General features: G+C 41.1%; 1 protein-coding gene across 1 annotated transcript in view; it reads right to left on the bottom strand.

The window, feature by feature from the left end:
* LOC115388994 (CUB and sushi domain-containing protein 1-like) overlaps window positions 1-27,027 on the bottom strand; it is a 270,349-nt gene that overhangs the window by 55,963 nt on the left and 187,359 nt on the right. The window contains exons 31-43 of the mRNA XM_030092348.1: window positions 17,003-17,119; window positions 16,771-16,884; window positions 14,423-14,518; window positions 14,065-14,268; window positions 13,109-13,233; window positions 12,870-12,966; window positions 11,823-11,927; window positions 8,467-8,585; window positions 8,082-8,151; window positions 7,232-7,348; window positions 6,693-6,902; window positions 4,450-4,638; window positions 3,837-4,014 (exon numbers count right to left, since the gene is read on the bottom strand). Coding sequence (XP_029948208.1) covers window positions 3,837-4,014; window positions 4,450-4,638; window positions 6,693-6,902; window positions 7,232-7,348; window positions 8,082-8,151; window positions 8,467-8,585; window positions 11,823-11,927; window positions 12,870-12,966; window positions 13,109-13,233; window positions 14,065-14,268; window positions 14,423-14,518; window positions 16,771-16,884; window positions 17,003-17,119 — 1,741 coding nt within the window. The remainder of the gene's footprint in view (window positions 1-3,836; window positions 4,015-4,449; window positions 4,639-6,692; window positions 6,903-7,231; window positions 7,349-8,081; window positions 8,152-8,466; window positions 8,586-11,822; window positions 11,928-12,869; window positions 12,967-13,108; window positions 13,234-14,064; window positions 14,269-14,422; window positions 14,519-16,770; window positions 16,885-17,002; window positions 17,120-27,027) is intronic.

Below are 27,027 nucleotides of genomic sequence, written 5' to 3'. Positions count from 1 at the left end.
AGGGTTGGAAGTCCCATATTGTTAGTCCTACGAGAACACCTCATTCTCAGATTGCTGGCCTACTGGAGGTTCCTCGGTTCTCTAAAAGTAGAACGGGAGACAGAGCTTTTCAGCTATTAGGCTCCTGTCATGTGGAACCAGCTCCAAATTTCAGTCAGGGAGGCTGACGCATACTGTCGCTACTTTCAAAGCTCGGCTTGAGACCTTTTCATTTAGTAAAGATTACAGTTCGGGCTGGTTCAGGCCTCCCTGGGCCATTTCCTTAGTGAAGCTGCTCTAGGTTGAGACTGCTGTGGGACCTACACTGAGTTTCTCATCTCTGATTTGCCACTCCACATTTCACTACAAGGTCTCATTAACTATTGTCTCTCTTCTAGTGTATGTAATGAACTCTCCCTTCCTGTAGTCTCTGTCCCATCCTCCACCGTTCGATCTCCCTCCAGGTTCCCCGAGGTCTGTGGTCTGAAGCCTCCTGCCCTGATCCATCTGCAGCAAGTGGAGCAATGCTGAGCTGATTCAAAGAATCAATCTGTCTGTTTTATCCTTATCGTTCCTTCGATCCCCTCACCCCAAACAGAAGAGCAGAAAGCCGCCACCTCTGACGCTGGTTCTGCAAAGGTTTCTTCCTTTTAAAATGGAGTTTTTCTTTTCCACGGTTGCTTCTCCTTGCTCATGTGGAAGTGTTGGGTTTTTCTCTGTAAAAGTGCTGATAAATGACTGTGTTGCATTTGGTGAAATTTAAATGAAGCTGAATTGAATGGTTGGACATTCACTGATCCACACTTTGCAGAAAACCACATAGAGCTGTGCCAAATTCACTTTGAAATGGATCGTACATGTTTAAAGTGATACCACTGAAGGTGAAACATGACAAAAAAAAAAAAATCAACCCTCTTCACAGCAAAATTCAAGAGAGGTAGATCACTATACAGACTTCCCACATCCACAGGTTGAGGATGGACCAAGCACAGGAGTAATGATTGCTGTGACCAGGATTCAAACCAGGGTTGCTGCAGCCACAACGCAGAGTACTTACCACTATACGATCACAGCCCTAAAGAAAGATGACACTTTTAATGTCTAGCCTTATCTTGGGTCAAAACGCTGGTCTTGACCTTCAGGACCATGTCTCTATAAAATCCATTGTCAATTCTGCCATGTGATTTGCTGAATGGCCTTTGAGCTGCTTCACCCAATGTTGTGGGCGTGAAGGTAAGTGTCAACTCTGCTCAAGTAGCTGTGACTACACGCATTTGTGTCCCCTGAACTCAAACACACACAAGTCAGACCCTGTGCCAGGAAGGCTGTTGAAGCTTTGGAGCTGTCAAAGAAAGAGACGTCTGGATCTTCTGTAGACCAGAGATCAAACAATCCAGTGAGACCCCTGAAATCTTTTACCTTTGGCTTTGGAGTTTAAAAAACCACCAAAGTGGGGTTGATGTGTTCATTCAGCAGCTTGATGATGCAACAAGCTTAGAACTTGCGTACATTTGGCAGAGGTCTCCTTTACTCAGTATTGCTGTGAATTTTTTGAAACAAATGGGTAGTGGCCTGGTTTTCTTTTCAACGATTGTAAGACTTTAACAGGATTTTGGGGGCCATTGCACACTAATCGTCGTACCAAAAATACAATCCCATTGTGATAAAATGTTGTATTTTGTGAACATGTGCAAGACAATCCCCTTGTTGTCAGGCCCGTGCACTTCAACATGTGGAATCCCCCCAATGTCATGGATGAAATTCCTTACAGAGTTTTTGAGCTAGCAAGGAGTCGAACCTCTAATCCCCTGATCTAAAGTCAGACACTATCCATTGCGCCACTAGCCCACCTTTGACGACAATTTCCACAAAAAAAAAAAAAGGCCATCCAGAATAAGTATTGAGGCAACAATGCTCTAAACAACTGAGCCCTATCGTATCTTAATCATGCACTACTGAGGCATGTAACTCGTGTTATTTTTAGCTTTTCAAATAAAAAACTGCCCAATATATATATTTTTTTCTGGTGGCTTACATGAATATCATTAATTTTATGAAGAGTATTAAATCACTGTAAACACGTTCACACTCTTCTGTCACACTTTTCACATGGACCTCACGTTTGTCTCTCTGCATGAGTGCATCGAGTGAACGGGAAATACACCAGTCAGTCATAATATTACATTCCCCTGCCAGATGCCGTGCCTCTTTTGGCGATGAAGCAGCTCGAAACTGTTGAAACATGGAGTACAGCAGACTTCTGAAGGCATGCTGTGGTGTCTGGGACCAGGAAGTCAGCAGCTGCAAGGCGGAGCATCGATAGGACCACATCTATGAATAAGCCTTGGCTGTCCAGGACACTGTCAGCAATTAATCACTTTCACTTTGTTAGATGACTTATACAGAGGAAGGGGTGAGATTTTGGAGATCCTTCTTACCATAATAACCGCCAGGCCTGCTGAAATCCTTACACATTCCAATTTTCTCGGCTTTGTGAATCAGCTTTGACGAAAAAATATTTACTTGATGTATGTCCAACTCCCTAACAGCCAAAGTGATAAATCACCTCTTCATCATGTCACTCGTCGATAGGCTGAGTTTTAGATGATCGGTGTATATTATAATAGAATATTCTGAAGTCACAAATGCCAGTGGGAGCTTATTTACATGCATGTAATAAAGTTGCCGCAGACCTTTGGATCATCCACTCTAAATGTGTCGAAGACCCTGGAAGGTAGATGGCGTCCTACTGGGTGCGAGAAAGGCACTCCTCTCTTCAGTGCCAGCCCCAAGTCACATCCAAATATAGTCACGGGTTTGAAAATTAGTTGGACTAAGATTCAGGTATGCACACAAATTTTACATTACAGGGTTTGTTTGTTGCACTACCGTCTGTGCTGGTAATTTCATAATTCTGCTCTCCATGAACAGCACCAAAAACACATGAATCTCTAAAATCAATCTGCAACCACCAAATAACTCACCACTACACCTCTCTGCAGCGAGAGCCATGGTTCTGCTTTCTGGCAAGATTGAAAGCGAGGAGTCACTGACTGTGAATGTATTACTTTCCCACTGCCTGCATTTCAGCTGCTTACTCCCCAGAGATGGACTCTTTAGCTTGAAAATTAAAGCCAGGCCTCAACCCAAACACCAAATATGTCTATCATAAACCAAAAGTACCCAGAATGATGACACAGCTCCAGTCCAGCTTGATCTTAACTTTGTTCCTCATAAATACACTGTTCAATATTATTCTTGACAGCAAATATGATGCACAGGGAAAGTATTAAATAAAAAATTTCTCCTGGACTGACCCAAACTTGACAGATCCAGCTGAATCCCATTGGATTTGTGAACCCAGCTCTGCTTCTCCTTTCATTATATTTCCTACTCCCCACTGAATCTCATCATTACTTCCAGAGTGCCCAAGCCCTCTCTGGGCCTGCGTATGACCATGGTACTGACTTAGATTGAATTGGTCAGTGGTCCCATTGTAAATGCATTACTCCCACACTCCCAGTATTCCACTCTTACCTCCACACACCGAATCACATTATTACTGCAGGAGAGTCTGTGTATGCATAGCAAAGAGTATATACACAGCGTCATGCGCGCGCGCGTGCGTGTGTGTGTGTCTGTGTTTGTGTGTATACATATTTGAGGATGTGTATTTAGTGTGTCTGTTTTAAGAACTCAGAAACAGTTAAAACACATTGAGGTATATTTTGTAGATACAACGCTGTGTGTGAATAAAGTGAACCACAAAATGAATACAAAATGCAATCAGTGGCAGGGATAAGAATATATGTGAGAGTATGACACAGACATTCAGGAGTGGATGTACCCAGACTTACCAGACAGCGATGTAATCAGTGACAGGCTCTGTCTGCAATAAGGTAAAGTTGATATAAACTCCGTGTCCATGGGGAACAGTGATGAGCCAGCTGCAGTCTTGGGAGTTGGGATATTCACTGGGGTACTGAGGTGAATAGATGGTCCCGTTTTCCGCAGTGACATTATAACCGCAAGGAGCTGTGAAAAGCAGTTGTCAGATTACCTGCTTGTAAAAAGATCATTTTTTTGTTTGTCAAGTTAAACGGAGAAAATTCAGCCACAAGAATAAATAATGATGTGCAGATGACAAAAATGTCATCAAAATATGCTAAACGACAAAAGTAGCAAGAGTAAGAGTGAAGTAACAGATGCGGCAACAAATATTTTCTACTTAATTGCCAATGCATTGGTAGAATGTGATGTCAGTAAAATTAAATAGATCCACCAAATTTAAATTAATATAACTTTATTATCTTATTACTTGGATTGATGAATAAGAAAAGGGTGGTGAATAAAGATACTTGCATTACATATTTATTTTGAATGTACTGGATGCTCAAAACCCAATTATTACTCATTTTGCGGGAAACTACAAAAAAAAAAAAAAAAAAAAAAAACTATCATTGTTCTTACCCTCACAGCGAGGAAAGGGGTGGTTCCACTTCCGGTTGGTTCCGTGCAGGCATGTTAGAACTGTGTGTCCGATCAAAACATAACCAGGGTAGCACTGAAACGTGATGGACTGCCCTGCGCTGTAGTCAGTGTTGATGATGTCCCCGTTGGGAAAAGGAGACGGATCCTGGCAGTTTTGAAGTTGATAGGCTAAAGACGGAGATGAAAGACATGGTTACAGATGAAAATACACTTCAAATGCATACATAAATGTAGGCTGTTTCCTCTTAAACTACATAAACAGGCATGCATGACTGACTAGAACGTTGTTCTAAATTTGCTCATCATTATTCTGACGTGCAGTTTCACCCAGTAGATTTTAACGCTTGCCACCCAAAGTCCCCAAACATGGCAGTGAAATGACAACTGAGATTAATCGTACTCAAACCATTTTCCTGTGTATTTAAAATGAACTTGAAAGGGCATTAAGAAATCCATGAGCCACGGAGGCTACCAGCAGTAAGTGCTGCAGCATCAATAGATCTAATCTCCTCCTACACAGTTATCTGGCACATGTATGCATAGGATGGCAGCACTTGCTTGAGGAAATGTCAGTACCACAGGTCTATTTAGGGCACATCTCGCTCTGCGTGTGTTTCGCAGTAAGTCAAACCCATCCATTAAATGTAGCACTGAATGAGAGCAAGGATGGCTGACATCGCACTTCCATTTGCTACAAAAGGCTACAAAAGGCCAGAGAGAAAGGCAGACCCTCGCAGCACTCGAACAAGCACTCAGCACCAGGTCAATAGAGACAGGGTCGACTGGGCTAGACAGCATCCGCGGTGCAAATTGTGTAAACAGGTCTCCGAAAAAGTCTACGCAGGCCGAATCAGAAAACATGAATTAACCGTTCACTATGCATTTCATTTGGGGCAAGTGCACAGAAACACCTATATTACTACTGACTATAGGGCAGACCTAAGTCTCTGTACGTGATGCCACAAAGGATAATAAGAAGGGACAGAAAAGGAAGTGAAAGCAGTAGAGGTCGATGAAAACAGCATTCTGGGGAGAGAATGTGAGAGGATTTGAGATGACACAGGAATACAAGATTCTGCAATAGTAACTTTGCAGATTGTGGATATGTAGGCCAAAAGTTGTGCTGGGGGTAGCAGGAGTACTTGCTACTCTGAAACTGTCGCCAAGAACACACCATAAACAGATTTCAGGAACAGCTTTAAAATCTCTCTGAAGAACATGATTATGGGCACTGCGATGTCAGCGTCAATACATAACTGGGAGTGCTGCTCCCTTCACCTTTAATGAGCGACATTTGGCCCGAAATGTCACCATGTGGGTGATTTTCAATTGTATTCTCACTGATTTTCCTTACTTATCCAAGCTAGTTTTTATGGGTGCAAGCATAATAATTCAGGCTATTCTGAAATAAACCTCATCAACCACAATGACAGAACCTCAATTTGTATGATCTGCAAGTAGATGCCGGAGGGAGCACGTGCTCCAAAGTTGGAGAACGCGTCTTGTACTTTCAAATCAAATAATCAGGTTTACAAAGCTCCTGGTGCAACTTCAGTAGAAGAAGTACGGCCAAACTCTCCAGAAGCCAAAACTGGAAGAAAGTTTCAATAGCAGAAGTGTTAGTGGACTTACCATTACATTTCAGATAAAAGAAATGGGGAAAATTACTATGTGCACATACAGTAAATGTGCACAAGCTTATGTGAGAGTTAATCTTGTTCTAGTTTTGCTGCCATACGACCCAGAGAGCATCTCTTGTGTCTTTGAAGTGAGGCACTTCTGGCTACGAGTAAAGCCTGCTGGACAAGATGCCAGTCTCTCACAGGAGCTTACTAACAATCTATCTCTTTAATGATGAGAGAAAAGCCAAGAGGTTTTTCAACTCTTTAGCATGACTCATCCACGGATCAAAGCTCAAAACCTCATAGCAATACATCTTTCATTCCAGCGTCTTATTTCTTGGGTTGGGACAGTTTTGTAGTTTCGGCCCTAAGTAGGGGTTGTTAATTTAATCTTAACATTTTGGAAAGACATTGACATTTTTTTTTTTTTGCAGGAACTCAAGACAAGACTCGTTTTGTTAATAGGTCTGTTTTTTCTTACAAATGGACAGCTCAGCAGGAATACTTTGGGGGTGCCAGACTTTTTTGCCTGTAGTTGCATAAAGGAAAACAAAAACAAAAAACAAATGTTTAGCACAGAAACACTGCATGTGAACTCACCCTGATAAGTGAGTTTGAACCCGGGCCTGTTCTCTGAGTGGTCACTGTAGAAATGGATGATGGTGAGGTGGGTGGTGCTCAGCAGAGGTGGAGGGATCTGCGAGCCGGTAAACTGGCCGATAAGTGCAGAGCTGTGCTGAGGCCCGGCTCGAACCTCCAGGAAATCATGGTTGTCTTCTGAAGAGAAGTTTTGGAATTGAACATGAGCTCCTAGAGAACAAAAGACAAACACACACATTGACGTTTTTTTTTTTTTTTTTATAGCATACAGTGCAGATGCAACACAGTTACATTAATATTGGGTGTGGAGCAGAGTGTCATTTGACAATGATATGACCTGCCAGATGAAAACCCTCAGGTCCTTCGATCATTCAACTGTACACAACATGTGTCAGAATCTGATTAACTCTGTGTGGAAAACGCTGCAGAGCTTCTGCTGAGAAAAACCCACGAGGCCTGTGTTTCCCTAAGTACGACCACAGATGTGCTGAAAGTGACACCTTCCTTTTAAGAACGCTCCTCCATCCCATAATACTTACCATATCCAGTTGGCAGGTTGATTTGCCAGGTGCAGTCCAGATTGCCCGGGTAGTTGCCAGGGAAACCTGGGCTAAGGATGACACCGCTCATCTCGGAGAGAATCCCGCCACATCGAGCTGTTAGCACAAGCACAGCAGCACACACAGTGTTAACACACCGACGGCGTGCAGTCGGGGTCAGATACGTTCCCTTTCAGTGGGGAAAAAATAGTGCAACAGGACCCGTAAGGACATACTGGTGTCTGTGTTTCTCAGCAACGATGGCACCTCTTTTCTATTAAAAGATTAAAGCGGGTCGATGTGAGGAATGCTGGATTTGACAAATATCGAAGAGGAGCCACGGCAGCTCTGAGTTTAGTTACTCCTGACGTGTCGTGGTTGAGCTTAACTGGAAGTGGCTTTTGAAATCTTTTACCAAGGACTGAATTATTCAGGCCTAAACGCAAACATCAATGAAATCACGGTTCTTTAACACCGCCGCAGACTTGAGGAAGCTTTGGCTCGAACTGCAAGGTACAAAGTTCTGTTTGTAACCGCTGCACATGTATTGATCTTGTGGCTCAACCAGCCTATAACTGTCAGGAAAGTTCTTGCCTTCAAATCAGACTTCATCTTTAAATATCTCGACGGAACTTCTTGTGAAATTCATCAATTTGTTGATGGAGCTTTAATATCAGATTGATAATCTCTGCAGGATGTTACTCTGAGTAGAGTCACAGTCATTCATATGGACCAAAATGCTAATCAATCATTAAAATATTAACACATCTTTTAAAAGTTAAAAAGCATATATACCCGAAATAAACCTTTAATTATATTTGTGTGATATGTGTGTATTTATTTTTCCCACCTATGCAAAGAGGAGGAGGGTAGTTCCACCGCCGTACAGTACCGGGCATGCAGGAAATGTGAGAGTGACCCTGGAAATGTTAATGAAGAAATTTAGTTCAGGCTAAAACACAGTAGGCCTACATGATATTTCCTTTCTATTTTGGAATAAAAGTAACACAAAGTGGTAGAAAATTTAGCAGTTTCCATATTGGTGACTTCCCTCCCTTTCTTTTTTTTTTTTTAACAGTAATTTTGAAAGCTAAAAAAAAAGTCAATAAAAAAGACCTCATGTAGGAATTATAATTAGTTTTACTTAATACCTTTATTAAACAGCAATTTGTGCATCTATATATATAATTTACACACACACATAACTTACTGCAATAGCTGAAATTGTAGGTTACCTGCAGTGTGTACCCAGGTTCACAGCTGAAAGCCACCACCTCATTAACCATATATCTGTCTCCTGCTTTAATCCCATTGGCTGGTATCATCGGCTCTGGACACGTGGTCAGACCAACCGCTACAAGGAAAGGAGAAAAAAAAAAGACATACAGACATATTGCTTAGCCTCAGACTCCAATATCGTGTTGAACAAATGATCTGAGAACATTAAACTGAAAATGTGAATGTGCCTTGATCATGAGTTCCCACAGGGCTGAACTGAGGTTTTGGTTTTGGTTTATTTACCTTTCACAATGACTTTCCCCTCACCGACACAAGTAATTACAGTCTTCTATACAGAGAGTAAAATATTTTGCCTCTTTGACTTTCTGATTTACCTTCTCTACTCTACTTGTCAAACTCATCTTGGATAAAATTCTTTTACGAGACACCTTCACAATGACACTCCTTTACCCAATTTTCAATTCAACAACAGTTTGTATCTCACAAGGTAAAAATAAAAAAAAAGAAAAGAAAATTTGCATGATTTATTTTGATTTGATGGAAAGGAAATTCAAAAACATGAACCCCAAACTCTTTTAATGTACTTCTTTATGCACAAAAAGCTCATGGTCGAAATTGAGAGGTAGTGTAATCTACAAGCTTATGCTTCATCATGTGTGACCGCGGCTTCTGAGAAAAGTGCTTAAAAATATGTGAATGTAATACAATGACTTTGGTTCTGTGTTCCCAACGCCGTAAAGGTTAAAGACATCCTTAATAAGTCTGACAGCAGAAAGCCCCTTTATCAAACGGCATCAGCCGGGGTGTAGCTGTGCGTTCACTTTTTGTGTGTGTGCATCCGTGCATGTGTGCGTGCATGTATGCGTGTGTGTAAACTTCCGCAGGAGACTGCCCCGGAGCGGTTGCCATGGCAACACAGGGGTGGAAGAGGGATAGGGAGTGAAGGAAGGGGAGACAGAGGAGCAAATGTTTGTGTGTGTGTGTGTGTGTGTGTGTGTGTGTGTGTGTGTGTGTGTGTGTGTGTGTGTGTGTGCGCGCGCGCGTGAGCGTGCGCGTGCGTGCGTGTGTGTGGCCTCGTTGGTTCATTATCTACCTTCCTAGCAGCGAAATGTTGTGATCCCACAGAGCCTCTACACACAAAAAACACACAGACATGCACACACACATCCAGGTGGCCCAGCACCGGTGAATGACATTTGTGAGTGTGTGCACATGAGTGACTTTGACATGAGAGTGCACTTGCACGGAAGGGTGGACGCAGGGAGGGACTTTTAGATAGAGCAAAAGTGAAAAAAGCTGCATGAGACTGCACACGTGCATATGCACACAGTGTATTATCAGGTAGAGCATCAGCAGGCTGTCATGACAACTGATCAATGAAACTATTCCATTTGGCCGACCATCTCTCCCTTTCCTCCCTGTGCTCACACACACACCGTTCCACTCGTCTCTCTGACCATGAGGAAGCAGTGATGCTCTGTAAAACGCTGACAGGACTGCACACCGCCCCACTAGGACCACTAGACTGCCACTAGACAGTGTCAGCGTTTCAGCCAAGCTGACTGGGTTTAGTATACTTGTCTTTCAGCGTATGTGAGGACACAGATGTCTCACTCCGCCATGTGGAAGAAAGACCATTTAACAGCTGAAAATGGTGACAACAATATCGTGGCATTCCTTCACATGTCCCCAGCAGTTAGACACATCAGGTGAGCATGACGCTCTTGATGCATAAGGGATACAACCGATATCATCAATAACAGCTCAAGAAATTGATCATCACACCAGGTCCTTGAAATGTTCATTTAAATTGCGTGACATTTAATATGACCAACAATTTTTTTTTTTTGTGGAAACAAGCACCAAGTCTTTTCTGTGCAAGGTTTTGGAGGGATTAGAAAGAGTGATTGTCTGAGGGCAAATCGTATTTCTCATTGTCTGTTTAACACCGTTTTTGAGTGATGTCTGAAAAGGTCTGTCTTTAAGAAAAGAAATGAAAACCCACTTTGTCATGAGGCCTGTTATGCAGAAGATTTCAGAAAAATTGTGAACAAATTCTGCGAGGCCTTTTTTCCTGTGGAAAATTTACATCACTCCGTGAGACCTGAAAGACCTTTTTAGTTGTGTGTTGTGTATATTTTAGAAATTGTTTATGGGAAGAAATAAAACACTGAATGAACAAATGAACTTGTGATTGAGTGAGTGAGTAAGTTTTCTTCCATACAGCAAAAAAAAAAAAAAAAAAAAAATCCTCACAAAAGCTGGGACACCAAAAAGGCCATTACCTTGAAGTAGACACTTCAGCACAATTGTGTCTTTTTCTCTTTGTCTTTTTGACTTTGCTTCACGGGACAATTTTGTCAAATTCCTTTTGCAAACCCTCGTCTCCTCTCCGCTTCACCCTGTGCTCTCTGTGTGCAACTGCTAATAAAAGACACGCTCAAAAGCTCAGGGTAACTATATTTAAAAATAACCTCTCGCTGCATCTCGGAGATGAGCATATTCTACCGTCGCCAAAAGTGACCAGTCGTCCTGGATTTTTTTTTTTTTTTTTTTGTTCCTTGCGATGGTGCATTGACCGGAGAACAATAAATGTGAGCTCACCTCCAGAAGCAGACACACACACACACACACACACACAGATAACTGAGTGTATGCACACGGAGACTTGCACACACTCACAAAAGGGGATGTGTTCATTGATCTAGAAATGATTCTAAGCTAAAACAACTACAAAGGACTGAAAAGCACAACTGTGCTCTGACAGGTGTGTAAATGTGTGATGCTAATATTTGTGTCTATAGCTTTGTCTGTCCACATATTTGTGTGTGTGTGTGTGCTTTTCCCTTCCACTTTCCTGCATGCATGACACAATCACTTTGTGTATGGGCATGAGTCCGTGTGATTTTGTTTACGTCCCTCAAGGTGTGTGTTGTGTGTGTGTGTGTGAGAATGTGCGTGTGCGCACGCGCTTCAGTGTGAGTCTCAGTATGTGTATAAGCTCTCCGGCAATACCAGTTCAGGTCACTGACTCTTGTTATTTTAATGTTAAAGTTTTGACTCCAGTGGTGTGTGTGTGTGTGTGTGTGTGTGTGTGTGTGTGTGTGTGTGTGTGTGTGTGTGTGTGTGTGTGTGTGTGTGTGTGTGTGTGTGTGTGTGTGTGTGTGTGTGTGTGTGTGTGTGCATACACATTTGGGGATATTCTGGTAAGATTACAATAGAGCCATGGTTCATTTACATCAGCACTCATTATCTTTAAAAAAAATACATCGAAAAACAAAGAAGTAGGGTGGAAGAAAACAAATATAAAGACTGGGGCTATTAGGATAAAATAAAAAAGACGTTCACATACTCTTATATTCCAGATGGAAACCTGCAGCCACCACACTGATGTCACTCTGGAAGTGAAGCAGGAGCTGATTGGATGTCGAATTAAGGAGGGCAGGAGCTGTTGTTCCTGTGTAAAAAAAAAAATAAAAAAAAATAAATAAATAAATAAAAAACAACATTACATGCTTGTTCAGTTTTTCAGGTAAATGTTGAGTAATTTAAAAAAAAAAAAATTGATTACAGTATATATGTACCACGACACTGCACACATAGGAATACTTTGCTTCCAATAAAAAAAAAGCTGCTGCTTCATCAGAAATTTTAAGTCCTGTAAAAATCCCAAGATCAGCTTGGGAAACGGAGTGCAGAGAGGGTGGGCAACCCCTCACCTCCCTCGGACTGCCAGCATTTTAATGTCCTTATGTGAGCAGCTCTTATCTGCCTCAGTGAAGCTGCTCAATGGTCAACACCAGATCACTGTGGTGAGAGCGGGCAGCTCCCCGGTGTGCCTTCTTCAGAAGGACATGGTCCTTTGTGTGCGCTTGTGTGTGTGTGTGCCTTGCCCTATGGGCGGCATGTTTTCTGTGTGATAGCTGTGTGACAGGTGTGTGCTTGGGGCAGGTCACAGGGGGAACTCCGCAGGGAAATTGTAAAAGGTTAGATCATTCCTTATCCCTGCCTATCTTCCGTCTCTGCCTGACTTTTCCCTGCTCCTCCTCAATCTTATGTTCTAATTCCTCTCCGTGTCTACTTGCATTATGAAATCAGAAAACATTTTTGTACAAGCTGAAAAAAAAATACCATTGCTATTTCATAAAAAAAGGTGAGCACACAAAGCACAAAACTGGCAAATCTGATCATTTAGAATTGAGTAAATTTACTCAAATACATAATGACAAACTGAAAACTGTGGTATGTTTTCGAAAGACAGCAGATCCATCTTAATGTCCTGAATGTATGCTGTCTGTGTGTCTGTGTGTGTGTATTCAATATTTCATGTGTATGTGCATCAAAGCACAAGCTACTTTTGTGTTTATAGCTGCGTGTGAGCTTATTGTCAGACTCGTACCAGAAAATGACCCTAATTTTGGAGCTGTCATGTCTCCTCCATCGTAGATCTCCAGAGAGTCCCAGTTATGCTCCGTGGCGAATGTCATCACTTGGATCTGAAACGAAAACAAACATGAAGATGGAGGAAAAAAGAAGAAAAAGAAAAATGCAATATACAGCATAACTTCTATTTCATCCCTAAATTGGTGCTTATACAGAAAATGGTGTTGTTAGAGGAGTGTATGTGGGAATATTTACCTGTATTCCAGCTCCCTCACTCACGTGAATCCTCCACAGACAGTTGAGACTGTTTGGGTAGGGTTCAGGGTAGCCAGGGGAGAGGATTGTACCGCGACGCTCAGTCAAATTGCCACTGCAGGGAACTAGAGTAAAGACATAAAATATGAAGTTCTAGGGAAAATGTATTCACTGAATAGATACAAGATAGGACAGGAGGCTGGAATGTGGCTCTGCATAACTACAGACAGGCAGTATAGTTTTAGAATTACCTCTACAGGACACAGGAGAGAGAAAATATGATAATAAACATTAATTATGTCGTAAAGTGACAGTTGAAGCTGATTGCAAAATGCTAGCTCTCAGTGGAGAGAGACTTCACACAGGCAAATTTTTTTTTTTGAATTAATGTCAAAATCCTCCTTGTAATTACTCTCATTAGGAAGTGCATGATGATTCCCTGAAAGGAATCATTACTTAAGACCTTTTACCCATCTGTCTACACTCCTGTACGACTTACAACAGCATCAGTCAAGTTGTGAAGAATGGATTTTATAATAATGTCAGCTCAACGATATTTGAATGTCACCGGATTGTTATGTCCATCTCAGGTCTGTTATTATGTGTAATTTATTTTATATAAGTAACTTCTGACATCTCCAGTTGAGCCATCTCCACATCCTGAGAGCTCGGCCTTCAAAGTAAATAGTTGGGCTGCGTCTATTATTTGGAAAGCTTTTCTCTGAAAGGTCTTATCTGAGAAAGCCCTTTAAGTAGTATACTTTCAGTCAAATTACATATAATATAGAAAGTCAGTGAGCGTATAAGGAAAAAAAAAATACATGAATTTGAACGAGTATTTTTAAGTGAGTTAATTTGGTCACAGTGTAACTCAGACTGAAGCATTACCACCACATTCGCTGCTAGATGTTGGCGGGGATATAATTTTTCATACCTTTCAGGGTTGTTGGCCTTACCTACACATGTTGGTGTTGTTGAATTCCACTGTGCGAGGGCACCTGGGACTGCCTGGCAGCGAATTGCACTGGACCCTTTTAGCAGATAGCCTGGACTGCACTCGAATCGCACCACCGAACCCGCTGAGAACTCTGAACCAATCCGCCGGCCGTACCGCGGCTCTGGCACGGAGCTGCACTGACTGTCACTGGTCCGTGGCACAGCTACATAAATGTCAGTGTTTAGATAACAGCACAAAAAACAGGGAGTGAAAAAAACAGAAACGCAGCACAGAGACCTTTGATTTTAACATGAATGCAACTTGTTTGTCACTGTTTGCACGTGAAAGAACAATAGATATAAAGATGTAAAAATTACCTTGATAAACGAAATGAAAGCCTCGTGCAGACTGGCCACTTTTAGCATTGAACCGAAGCATAATTTGATTGGAAGTTGCAAGTGGCAATGTCTCACCTATAAAGAACACACATAAATAGACACAACAGTAAATGTCAAGACATAGATTTTACTTCCACACATAAGTATACAAAAGTTTCTTTTCGAATCAGTTTTTTTCTTTCGTTTATTTCAAGCCATTCTACATACACACCCTGCATTTGGCTGTATAGACTGGAACCAGACATAAGCTATGATATTCTTTATTCACAGACATTCAAGGATCTCAAATGACAGCCTCGGCATCGCTAATGCAAACAGGAGGTATCATCAGTTTAGATGCATTTTGTGAGTGATCGCCTCGAAATAACAGTGTGAGTGCGACCAGGCTTTCAATGAGGGTGTGTGTGTCTTATTGTTTGCATCAAAGGTTGGATGGAGTGCTGAATTGTGAAAACATGGAGTTGGAAAAGTTGGTGTAGGAAGTTATCAGATGTGTGTGTTTGCTGCTCGCTGTGTCTGTCCTCGCTCTTTCTCTCTGATTATATCCTGTCCCCCAACCATTGCAGCAAACAGCTGCCATCTCCGTGTCTGGCTCTGCAGAGGTTACTCCCAGGTAAAAGGAGTCTTTCCTTTCCTCCTCCACATATGCTTTCTTACGTAGGATTGTTAGGTTTTTTTTTTTGCTCTATAAATGCCAGGAGATGGCCATTTTGGAATTGGTGCCATATAAATAAAGCTGAATTGCAAGGCTTGCTGTTAAAATCAACCATCGCCGCTAAACGGTGAGCCCATTTGTGCCTCCTTTTCAAACGTGTTAAATACAGATGCGCTCATAAACAACTCAACATTTCTGGGCTATTTAAATCACATTGTGAGTGGTAAATTAACCAATTAGCATAAACTTCTCCTCGTATTTTGAGCATTCCGGTAGACTCATCCATAACTGCATATTCATGAAGGCAAATGCACTAAATAGAGACTGCATGTTATTTTGCACATCTGTTGGGCACAATCCTCAGCGCCAGCTCAGTTACTAGCTCAGCTTACAGATGTGTAAGATGAGCTTGCAGGTGAAAAGACTATCACGCCTAGGGCCGTTTTCACACATGTAAACACTGAGTCGATCAGACCCTTCGTACCCTCATTTCTGCCTCATGACAAATTAGGAAAAATGGAAAACTACACACAGATGCGTAGATGCACACACATACATGGGGAGACAGGCTAACAGTGATAAATGAGGACGACGCGGTTTGGTGTGGCTGACATTTAGAGGCGTCATTAGCTACAGTGGCATCTGTGTGCTAGTGCAGATTTGGTATGTATATGTGCTAATATGTGTGTCATGATAACCATCAAGTTTCGATGAGGTGGAACAATGATCTGCAAAACCATTTGCCTGTTTGCCCTTTGTTCCTTTGTAGCTTAAAGAAAAACAAACGATTTGAAAAGAGCACATAAAAAGCAAAGCTGCAAACTTAAACATTTTGAGAGCAACTGTCAAATCTACCAGCACATGTTTGTGTTTTCACTAAGTTTTAAGAAAAACGCAATATTAAAAGGCTTCCTTTACTACTGTTATTGCACAAGCAAGCCTTAAAATGACAGACAAAATGTTTTGAACGCCCTGGTTTCCACACAAAGGCTCTAAATGTCACTTCCAGGAGGAATTCCCTGCAGCATGCCCCCTGGTCATGATACACAAAACTCACATGAAAGTCAAACTCTAAGGCGATGGCGTCCCATTTCACAAGCAGCCATGCTGATCAATAATTCTTCACAGTTTCCTCTTTGTACCATGTCATCTACATCGATTTTGCCGCGTCTCTCGGTCTCCATCATGACTGTGACTGACTGTGCGACTGTGCAGTGACTCAAAATGTTTCCAGGCAGGGAGGACTCAAAGTTTGAGGATAAGGAAACCCACTGAGGATGGTGTTCAGGAGTATCAGTGCTACTGTATATTGTACGGCCCCAGTGAGACGCCTTCCACTGCTGATTTCCTCTTGTAAAGATAACCCATAATGGATTTTCACCAAATACATCACTGTCAAATAAATTGTGATAACGACCATTGGTGCTGTGTTCTACGGCCCCCCAGAGCTGCTTTCTTACAATTTTATTATTTTACTCTTTCAAAAATGCGCTCAGGACACAGGAACTGAAGATTTTTGGGGATGGGTAGGGTTTAAACATTTGAACTGAATGGCAGCCTCTCAAATATAGTGTCAAGTTAAATTATAGTGAGTACAAAAGTGAACAATGTTTTTTTGGCTGAAGGCACAACTGAGCGCAGTTTCATTTATTCATTCGGTCAAGAGACTCACCTGAATGTGACCCAGCCAGGGAGCTGAGCAGTCGAGCATTGTCATTGGCTCCATCAAAAAGCTCAACTGAATCATTCATTGCTGTTTGGAAAACAGCGAATTGACCAAAAACCACTGTAAAAAGACATCATACAGAAAATAAAAAAACAGTTGTAATCAGATCTAAAAAATGCCTGCTGTGCATTTTATGAGTCATTCCATGTAGGGATGGTACTGTCCTTTCTGTACTTACCAAACTGTGGCGACACTGTGATGTAATAGGAGCATGTCTGTCTGGTCGTGTAATTTAAAGGGTAGTTAGGAGATAAGACGACGCCTTCAGATCCGCCATACTGTCCTCCGCAAGGAGCTGAAAACAGAAAACAGTGTTTTAGGAATGCCGTGTTGTCGTTTTCTGTTACATGTGCTATAATGCTCAACTCTGCTCATTTCAGGTGCACTGTCTATAAAATTTGCATCATTCTTTGCTTCATGTGTATGTATTTGGTGAAGAAATGTAAAAATAACAGGATGATATACTGTAAGTGAGGCTCTCTTAAACTTAATAATGTTCACACAATTTCGAAGGGCCATGTGTGAAAAATTATTCACTTTTAGACAGTAGGTGTGAACTTGCGCACATTTATTATTGGAAAAAAGGTATTGCAGAGGGAAGACAGAATTGAATTCACCTGTAATATATTCCACAGACAGCTTAGCAGGCAGTCCATAAGGACATAATTTACAGGTGTGCAGGAGCACTGAATTAATTTCAAAATAAAAATCTGCGTTTCAGAAGCAAAGAGAGGATTTTAAGTAATATGTGATCTTTAAATAAGGTTGAAAAGAGCCACTCATAATTAAGGAACTGATGCTCATTTAGCAGATTGCAATTCTTTTATGCATGTTAGTAGTTACGATGACATTTACTCAGCCTTTAGCTGTATCGCCTAAGATATTGATTGTTTGGAGATATCCACCCTGGCAGCTCCATCTCCAACATCCTTTTGTCCATTCATCAGCCTTCCTAAAGCAAATCCCAGAGCAGGATACACCCTGAACAGGCCGCCAGTCCATCACTGGAAAAACTCACTCTCATATCGTGGGAAAATAACAGTCACTCAGTAACCTCGCATGTGCATTTTTGGACTTTGGAGGAAACCCACGCACTAACAAGGTGAGAGCACTAACCACTGTGCAGCCTCCTATTGTCCAAAATATCAAATGCCTCCTCTCACGGCATATCCAACCCTGAACCTTAGCTTTCCCTCTGATGTGCTCAATTTTTAATTCTCTTCACGAGTGAAGAGAGTGAACAAAACTCTTTCCACCTTCAACCCTGCTACCTCCAGCTCGGCCTCCAGTCTTTAAGGCACCACTGTCTCCATCCATCACACGGCGTCTCAGGACCGTTTGGTAAACTTTCCCTTTCACTCTTGTTGCTAACCTTCCATCAGACATCAGACCTGACGGTGGTCAAGGCTCGTCTTCACCCACTTCGTCATTTACTGAGGATGACTGACTTTGGCTACTTGAACTCATCCACCTTCACTACATGAACTCTTTACATTTTCACTTATCGACCTCATGCTACATGTGTATTTTGTTTTTAACTGGCCACCAGTTTTTTTTTTCCTCCCATGCAGATGTCCACCTCTCCAGCTTATTTCCTTTGTGCTCTCTATTCTCACAACACATCACAACATCATCTGAAAACATCATGGTTCACTGACCAGCCTGCCTGCCTTCGTATGACGGCCCATTGATATTCATGATAGTTATTTAGGTCTGTAATACTCGCACACTTTCACTACTTTTATCTCAGTTTTGCTGCCCATGATCATTGTAAGGCTGATATATATATACACACACACTTTGGCACACATTCTTCATCTGCAAAAGTATAGATTATCAGGTTAATTAGGTAAATGATGACTACATTAACTCTCCAAATATTAAAATGTGTAATTGCAAGGAAACACAGGCACTTAGAAAATTCTGATCTATACGGATCAGAAAGTTCTGTTCTTTTGATTTAAATGCCAGTTCATTTATCTTTTATACTCAATTTATTCAGACAAAGACTGTGCAGAGTGGGAGCTGATCACAGCTGACATCAAACAAAAGGCAGAGTACACCCTGGACTGGGTCCAGTCCATCACACGGATAACAAAAAGTGGTCGACAGGCAGCCACACACTTTCAAAACCCTTTGAGTTTCATTCATCATCAATTAACATTGACAGGCACTCTTGGGACAGCTGGAGGGGGGGCAGATACCCCACATGGCCAAGGGAGAAAGTGCAATCTTCAAACAGAAAGTTGGACCTGGATCCAGCTAAGTGAACCACGACACCATCATCCTTTATCTTTTTTTTTTTTCTTTTTTACAAATATTGAAACAATTTAAAGCAAGCCTCAAGCTATATGAGAGGCAGTCTCAGTCACTGCCGGTTTAAAACAGTGGCTGAAGGGCACGGAGCAAATCTCATCTACTGTTTTTTTAATGACTTGAATTCACACGAAGACAAAAGGTCAGCGGTTATATTTAGTCACCGCAACACTAACCACTGAACCAAACAGTTTAGGGGGAGTAGCAAACAGATAATACATTTCCCATCAACTTAAATGTGAACATTCGTCTCTCAGTACAGTCCCTCTGACACTGTGCATACTCGTATTCCCTAAACCCCTGAAAAAAAATGAATATAAATAGAGAAAGAAGAGGTGTAGCCACTGTATCGTGTCCACTTGGCCAGAGACACATTGTTCTGCTCCACTGTATTGGATTTTCAATGAAACCAAGCCTGTGAAGTTTAACTTGGAACATTTTATATTTGAGGAAACTTGTGCTCACACCCCACAACAGCCATTTCTAAAACTGGTTTCCCAACATACGATATCACATGCACTTCTTGATTTGTGAACGTTTTGCCCCCTTCATAACATAACATGCCACTGGACCAGTGGATCAGCCTGATGGCCCAAGCTACTGTCTGTTATGAATAGGTTTCAGGTGCGCAAGCACTGTGAAATATATTAGTAAATGAATTTGTGCATGTGGTTATCTTAAAAAAACAAAAAAAAAAAACAAACAAACTTGTCTTTTAGTAACTCTAAAATATACATTTTGTTTAAAATCTTTTTAAAATATGAAGCGACTCCTGAAGCCTGAGGTGATACATTCAGTGTCACAGTGTGCTGAAACCCGTTCCATATGACTTTGGATTGACCAGGAGTATGCCTTGGATTGTTTGCTAGTCCATGAAACAGAGTGATGGGCGATAACACACACTCACATCCATATTTGGACATGATTCGGACTCACCAATTCCCCTAAAAGGCATATTTTTCTCGGACAGTGAGAGGAAAAAGCAGTATCTACAAAAATACATTAAAAAAATAATAAATTGGAGATGGATTGAAAACCAGTCCCGAGCGTACAATACCTTCACCTATATTTAGTTGGTATCGGCTCCAGTGTCACACAACAGGATACACCTGAATAGAAGATAGATGGATGTTGCAATGAGGCATTTGCACTTTCATTGTGTCACCTTTTAGTGTATTTTCTGTCTGCAGCTGGGAGGGGAGCCCATTGTGATCAAAGCTGGCAAAATCTATCTATTGTAAGCATGTGTGTGTGTGTGTGTGTGTGTGTGTGTGTGCGTGCGTGTGTGTGAATGTCAGAAATACTTTGGGCAAAAACACTACAGATATGTGTTTGGTGGTATCACAAAAATGCAAGAGAGCATTCTAACATATCCACACTTTTTTTTTTTTCTAACTGAGACAAGAGTTCTGCTGCACTCTCTCTTCAGAGTAGTTAATTCCTTTTGACAACAACCCAGCAGGATAATAACTTTAATGACTGAATTTATGTGGCGCTGAGTTAAAGCACAGTGTGAGATCTCCTGTATCAGCATACTGAAATTTCAAACATCCTATTAATCCATACCACCGATGCACAACTAAGACGGAAGACACCGAGCAGCAGCTTGATCCATCATCATCATCATCACTCCCAAGAGAGTTCTGTGCTAGTCACCCACAACCTTGTGTGTGAGTAGGATGTGGGTGGACACACGTTTGTTGTGCAGGTTTGAGCAGCAGAGGTCAACAGCATCGTGACATTTAAGTAAGAGCCTCTGAATGCGTATCCAGGTAGAAAACAGTAGCAACAAGCACGCACGCACGCACAGTACTTCATCCTCTTGTTTCACACTTGATCAGACCTTCAGTTGCTATAGTGAAAATCTTCACTTCTCAGTCCGAAGAAACACTCACTGTAATCCCCAACGGACATTAATCTGCACCTCTGCGTATGTCCGGGGCGGCTAATCTGGGGGACCGGGACAGTTCCGGTGGGCCATGAGAGCCGGTGTTCACAGATTTTTTTTTTGGTATCGGTGTTTAGACACAGGACTGGGTTGTCTCTGGGCTGTCTCCCTCCACAATACAGATTTCCTTTTTTCTTTATTATTGTCCAGTTGCAGCACTAGATTGATCACATGTTGCTCCTGCTGTCCCTAGGCAGACTCCCTTCATTGACAGATTTTTTGTTTTCAATGTACTTTATTTTTTTTTATTGCAGACACATACCACGTCCGTGCGCTCAGTCCGCAATGTTTGAAAGACGGACAGAAAAGGCAAGGGTGGCACAGAGAAAGCTAGAATGAAAACGTGGAAACCTCTGCAAACAGATGCTGTAAAATGTGCTAAGATTAGCAACTTTTTCACTAAAACAAGCTCATGAATAGAACAACAAATGAGGACGATGAAACGGGTCTGCAAACCATGGTTCAGTTTAATTAACAAGTCTGTGAATTGTGTGGCGTTGTGGCAGTACGGCATAATGTATGGTTTAAATATGAGTATGATGCAACACTACATAACCGGCAAACCTGGTCTTTTAGCCCCTCAGAAACAAGATCCAGCACCAAGCAGCAGTCCAGAGTGGGCAGGTAGGACTGAACACAAGATAGATCAGATTATTATTATATTGAATAAAATTAAAATCTGCGTTGGGAAATTAATATATTACTTGCACAGGCCAATGTTGTTCAGCCACTGACTTGCAAGTAATATTTTACTTTGCATTGCGCTGCCCATTCCAAGTAATATATTACTGAGACACCACGGATGAAGAATATGGTGTAGACCTGCTCCATATGAAAAATGCCCAGAAATGCTAGATGGGTCAGCACTACATTAATGAAACTGACCCAAACTGATCACAACGCCTTGGAAAAAGGGGAGATTTGTGCAGGGAATTCAGATCATGTTTAAAATGTGATTCAGTGTCAGAAGCAGAGGCAGGAGTCAGTGGCGATGAGGCGATTGAACAGGTGAGCTGTCGTAACAGTGCGTGAACAAGCGCGTTTTACTTCCAATATTGCTACTTTCTATTCCAGAACAGCAGTAGTGACCCCATGATACCATTTTTTCATCGTGAAAAGTAAGACGGTAAATACACAAAGCCCACGATTGAAAAGGGAATAGGATGTCATTGTGCTCACCTCATTCTCTCTCAGTACAATCTGCTCACTGATGTCTACCATGTGACTGGACTGGCCTTCAAGTTGCTATTTCAACAGTCTGTCAGACAAGTAGCCTTTGAGAGAAGTTTCTCAACAATAGAATTAATTTAAAAAAAAATGGACTCAGGAGCACTTTGACCCAGCAGAAACATGAGGCATTTATGTTCATGTGCATTGCGAAAGAAATCTTTGTATTTTTGGACAACGATGTTGTCTTAAACAAAGTGTCAGAGAGCAGAACACTGCTCAGGGCCTTACAGTATTATAGTTTTAGGGTCGGCCATGTCTCTTTGAAAAACAGATGATAGTGTTATGGGAAAGTACATTTTAATGTTTTTGTTTCATTTTTTCTTCATTTTTAAGGTTTGTATATCTTCTAACCGTTATCTGAAAAATTGATTCTGAAATGATGAAAACAGATGGGTTGTATAATACCTTGGTGCACTTGTGTTAAAATAAATTTACATAATGAAACAACCACTACTTGCAATGAATTGGAAATATTCCAGAGAAATCCACTGCGTTACAAGGCTTTACAGAACATCGCTATTATAAACGCCACATGTAAGACTAGAATTACATGAGTTTAACAGGTGGCGCTCTACAGTGAGCCGGATGAGGTCTGAAACTCCAGCGCTGAAAATGAAACCCATTCCACCCATGTCTGTGCGCTACTTGAACATGTAGCGCATTTTGTCGAAAAGGTTAGAATTGCAATGCAGTAGTAATGTGTGTAAGCTTGTGAATAAATATGTTGCCAACAGGTCAGAGTTATCAGTTATTAGTTATTACCTTGCCCAATTTTAAGCTTTTTTTCCAGCTTAATTTTGCTGATCTGAAACAGCCTCATGAACATCCCCTTCAAGTTAATCTCATGTACCAAAGTGTGGTAGAAGCTGTGCACGAAGGGCTCAAAACTTCCACCTGGGAGCCCTCCAGCACTCTACGGTTTCTCTGGCGGGACAGCCCCTGAGCCCTCTGGAACTTATCTGTAACATGTGTCAAAGCCATGAATGCAGACACTGGGATTAACTCGACTCACATCCTGGAACAATTGCACATGCAGAGGATGAAAAATATTGCAGAACTTGTCTCTTCTTCGCTCCATAGTGATAACCCTCATGCACACCAATCATAAACACTCCCGCCATTCTTATCCCTCTCTTTTGTTTCCTAAAGCAGCATCGAAATCTCTCTTTCTTTCTGTTTCTCTAGATATTGATTGATATTCGAGGGATTGATTTTGTTGTGCTGTGGCGTTCAAACCCTGAGGTCTGGAGGTCTTGTCTTGATCTACCCACAATTCCCCAATGGTGCTGCTCTAGGCTCAGGTGTCAGTCTCATCAAAAGCCTTCACACACACGTGCTTTGATCACTCACACTCTCTTCCTTTCTCGCACACACAAATAAATGCTATGCAAGTCACTCACTTTCTTTCATACATCCCTGTCCTTTGATCATCCTCACATATACACAACACTTCTGTAGTCGAACCTCGCACTGTCTGTGACTCATTGTGCACGCGCACAAGCACGCGCGCGCGTGCGCACACACACACACACACACACACACACACACACACACACACACACACACACACACAGGTAGGTTTATGATATGTATCTGTTAAAAAAATTACTGACATGTAAAATGATAAAATAGTTTATTAAATTCTGTTTCCAGTACTTTCTATTTTAGTGAGTACCTGAAAAACTCAGAACAAAAGGGGTAAACACTGAATTGAGGGCAATATAATCTTCAGAATGGAACTTTTGACACACCTTGAACACATCTTGGCATCCAAATGGACAACCAGCTCAAATGGAATGTTGATTACTTGTGTGCCAAATTGGCCCAAAGAATGCATTTTTTAACGCAGGCTCAGACTTTTTGGTGTGAGTATGGAAGTCATGTCGACCTGCTATGATGCAGTGCTAGGCAGTATCATTAGGTATGGTATGGCAGCTTGGTTCAGGTCTCTCTCTGAAAGCCAGACTAGCCAAAATGTAAAAAACAGCCATGAAGGTAATTGGCAAGAAGGACTCTCAATCTCTTCAGATGATCTTTGAGAAGGCAGTGCTCAGTCTGGCTAACAGAGTACTGTCTGATCCTTCTCACACTCTGTTTTTTCTGAGTATGAGCTGTTACCTTCTGGCAGACGTTATTGAGTGTGTCACACCAAGAGTAACCGTTTGAAACTTTCCTTTATTCCCATGTCTATTGTATTACTGAACAGCCAGCATATGGTAAACAGCTCTAAATAGGGCTATCTATCTATCTGTCTGAAACCAACAAGTCAACAGACATGTTTAATGGACATCAAATTCTGTACAGTATCTGAGGAAGAAGTCTGAGCACCACTCAGTCAGAAAGGCTGAAATTTCCACTCCTGTAACAATTACAGTGAAGTCTATGTAATGTACTTTGGTACAATAATCCCACCCGTGTGACAACTTCAGTCGTGTCACAAACATTAATACTGCTTTCATTCACTTAATTATTCCACTCCCTTCTATTTTAGGTTTTTTTTTTTTTTTGTAGTCTTCTGTAATGAAACTGTCAGTGAAAATAAACTCTTTCTATATATGTTTCAAATTAAAAACCTACCAGAAACTGTGAGATTAGGCACTCAGTGTCATTTCAAAGCTTTTCATCTCAATGTTTGTGGATGAAGTGTTCTGCGCTATTAAATGAGGTGGTTTTTTCCTTTTCTTTTCTTTTTTTTTTTCTTTACCCCTTAGGTGAACAGACGTTACTACAGAACAGCAATAAGTTACTCTTTAGTTTCCTTAGTTGAATCATGGTCTTCTACAACCATGCATCCTCACATGGTGACATTACATCTTGTTTTACGTGCGTTCACCATGACAACAAAATACTCAACTACTCTATAATCTCCCTTTGAGTCAACTACTATTCAACTTTAACTATTTAAATCAACTTAGAGCAATTCATGAACAATCCTGTTTTGAAAAATATGTACAGTAGTTTATTACAGTTGAGCAAATTATCATTTTACTTTACGAGAAACAGACTTGGATTTCTACAACTACTAAAACAAGGACCACTCTAATTTTTGGAATTTGAGATCAAGAGTACAGAGTAATATGAAGCACTGCTCCTTACCGTTTCAAGTTAGGGTTATGGCATTACTCATAATTTTCTTTATTAGCTACTCCCAAGTCCTGCCAGAGTAACCATTCACTGCTCTGGCTATCCACACCACAATGTCTTGTCCCAAAGAAATACAAAAAAACAAAATTTCATTCTAAATAAAAGCTTGTGTCCAAGTCTCACTAGACTAAATTCCAGTTCTTTGTTGATCAAATTCAAGCCAGTACATGTTGAGGATGTGGAGAACAGAGTTTCACAAAAAATTGTGCAACTATTGGTCAGATATCTTCCAGTTTATTTCTTTCCTCAATCTCTTTTTGATGATTTCTCGTTGTTCCCCTTCCTTTTGTAATCCTTTGATAGAGTTTTGAGACTACCGATGTTGGACTACTTGTGTCTGAGCCATTATTTGTATAATTTCACTTGGTTCTGTTGTTGGTTCAGTTTTACTAATTTGTTTGAGAGAATACAGCCATATCTGTAAATATCTGAAGAAAAAAATAATAATAATGATAGTGCCATTTCTAAATAATGTTGAAACTGTAGACTATAGTGTCAGGATATCTTATGCTTTCTTTTTTATTGTTATTATTGTGCAGAAAGCTGTTATACCTTGATTAGCCCAGTATTTGAATCTGGAATTGAGGCTATGTGAGTTGACCTCTGGATCATATATGATCAGTGTCATTTGCTATAACTCTCAGGAGAAATAATAAAAGTTCTCACAAAAAAAAATACACTTAATGGACGTAGATATCGGTGCTAAAACTAAAAAGCAAGTTTTTGTTCAAAAAAACATGAATTTGATAAAGACATATAACCTTAAAAAAATCAAAATGATATAAAATAACTTTGTGAGGTTGAAATATATTGTCAATATACTCATGTTAGTCAGAATTCCGCAACATGAGCACAAAGAAAGCATTTCAAAAAACATTCTGAAGATTTAGCTGGTTAACAGGCATTCTGAATGTATCCAATAGCGAGCACTGATTTAAGGAATTGTACCGTGACAGAGAGCGTTACAGGCGCAGAGACAACAAAACGTTCTTTTCACTATGATTTCCCTCTGAGTCCTGTTCATGTATCCAGGTCTTATTCACCACATCACAAGCTGCATAACTTTACCAAAGTACTAAGTGTCATCACTGTGTTCAATTTGTAGCCGTAAGTCTTTCTAAACTTCTGAAAAGCGAGCATTTGTTTGTTGATTTCATCAGTACTTTTCCCAACCAGGAAATTTCTGCACAAGATAATCAGCACCAACAAAAAACTGATGTGTGCAACAAGAGTTTGAAGAAAATAAAAAAAAAAAAGTTTGGACTGCATTTCATGATGTAAGCAGACTATTTGAAGATTTCACTGACTCTTTCAGTTACTGTATGAATGGCAGACTTTCTCTGGTTTGTGCGTGTGTGTGTGTGTGTGTGTGTGTGTGTGTGTGTGTGGTGTGTATGTCGATAAATGTATGTGTGTCTACTTCCTCTAGGCGGCCCTCCATAATGGCTATGTCTCTCTCACTTTACTTTCCTGGGTCTCTTTTCCTCTTTTACACACACACACACACACACACACACACACACACACACACACACACACACACACACACACACACACACACACCC

The sequence above is a fragment of the Salarias fasciatus genome, chromosome 1 (assembly GCF_902148845.1).
Source record: "Salarias fasciatus chromosome 1, fSalaFa1.1, whole genome shotgun sequence".
Taxonomy (NCBI): Eukaryota; Metazoa; Chordata; class Actinopteri; order Blenniiformes; family Blenniidae; genus Salarias; species Salarias fasciatus.
Note: the sequence above shows the minus strand (reverse complement) of the source record. Positions and strands in the feature narration are given on the sequence as shown.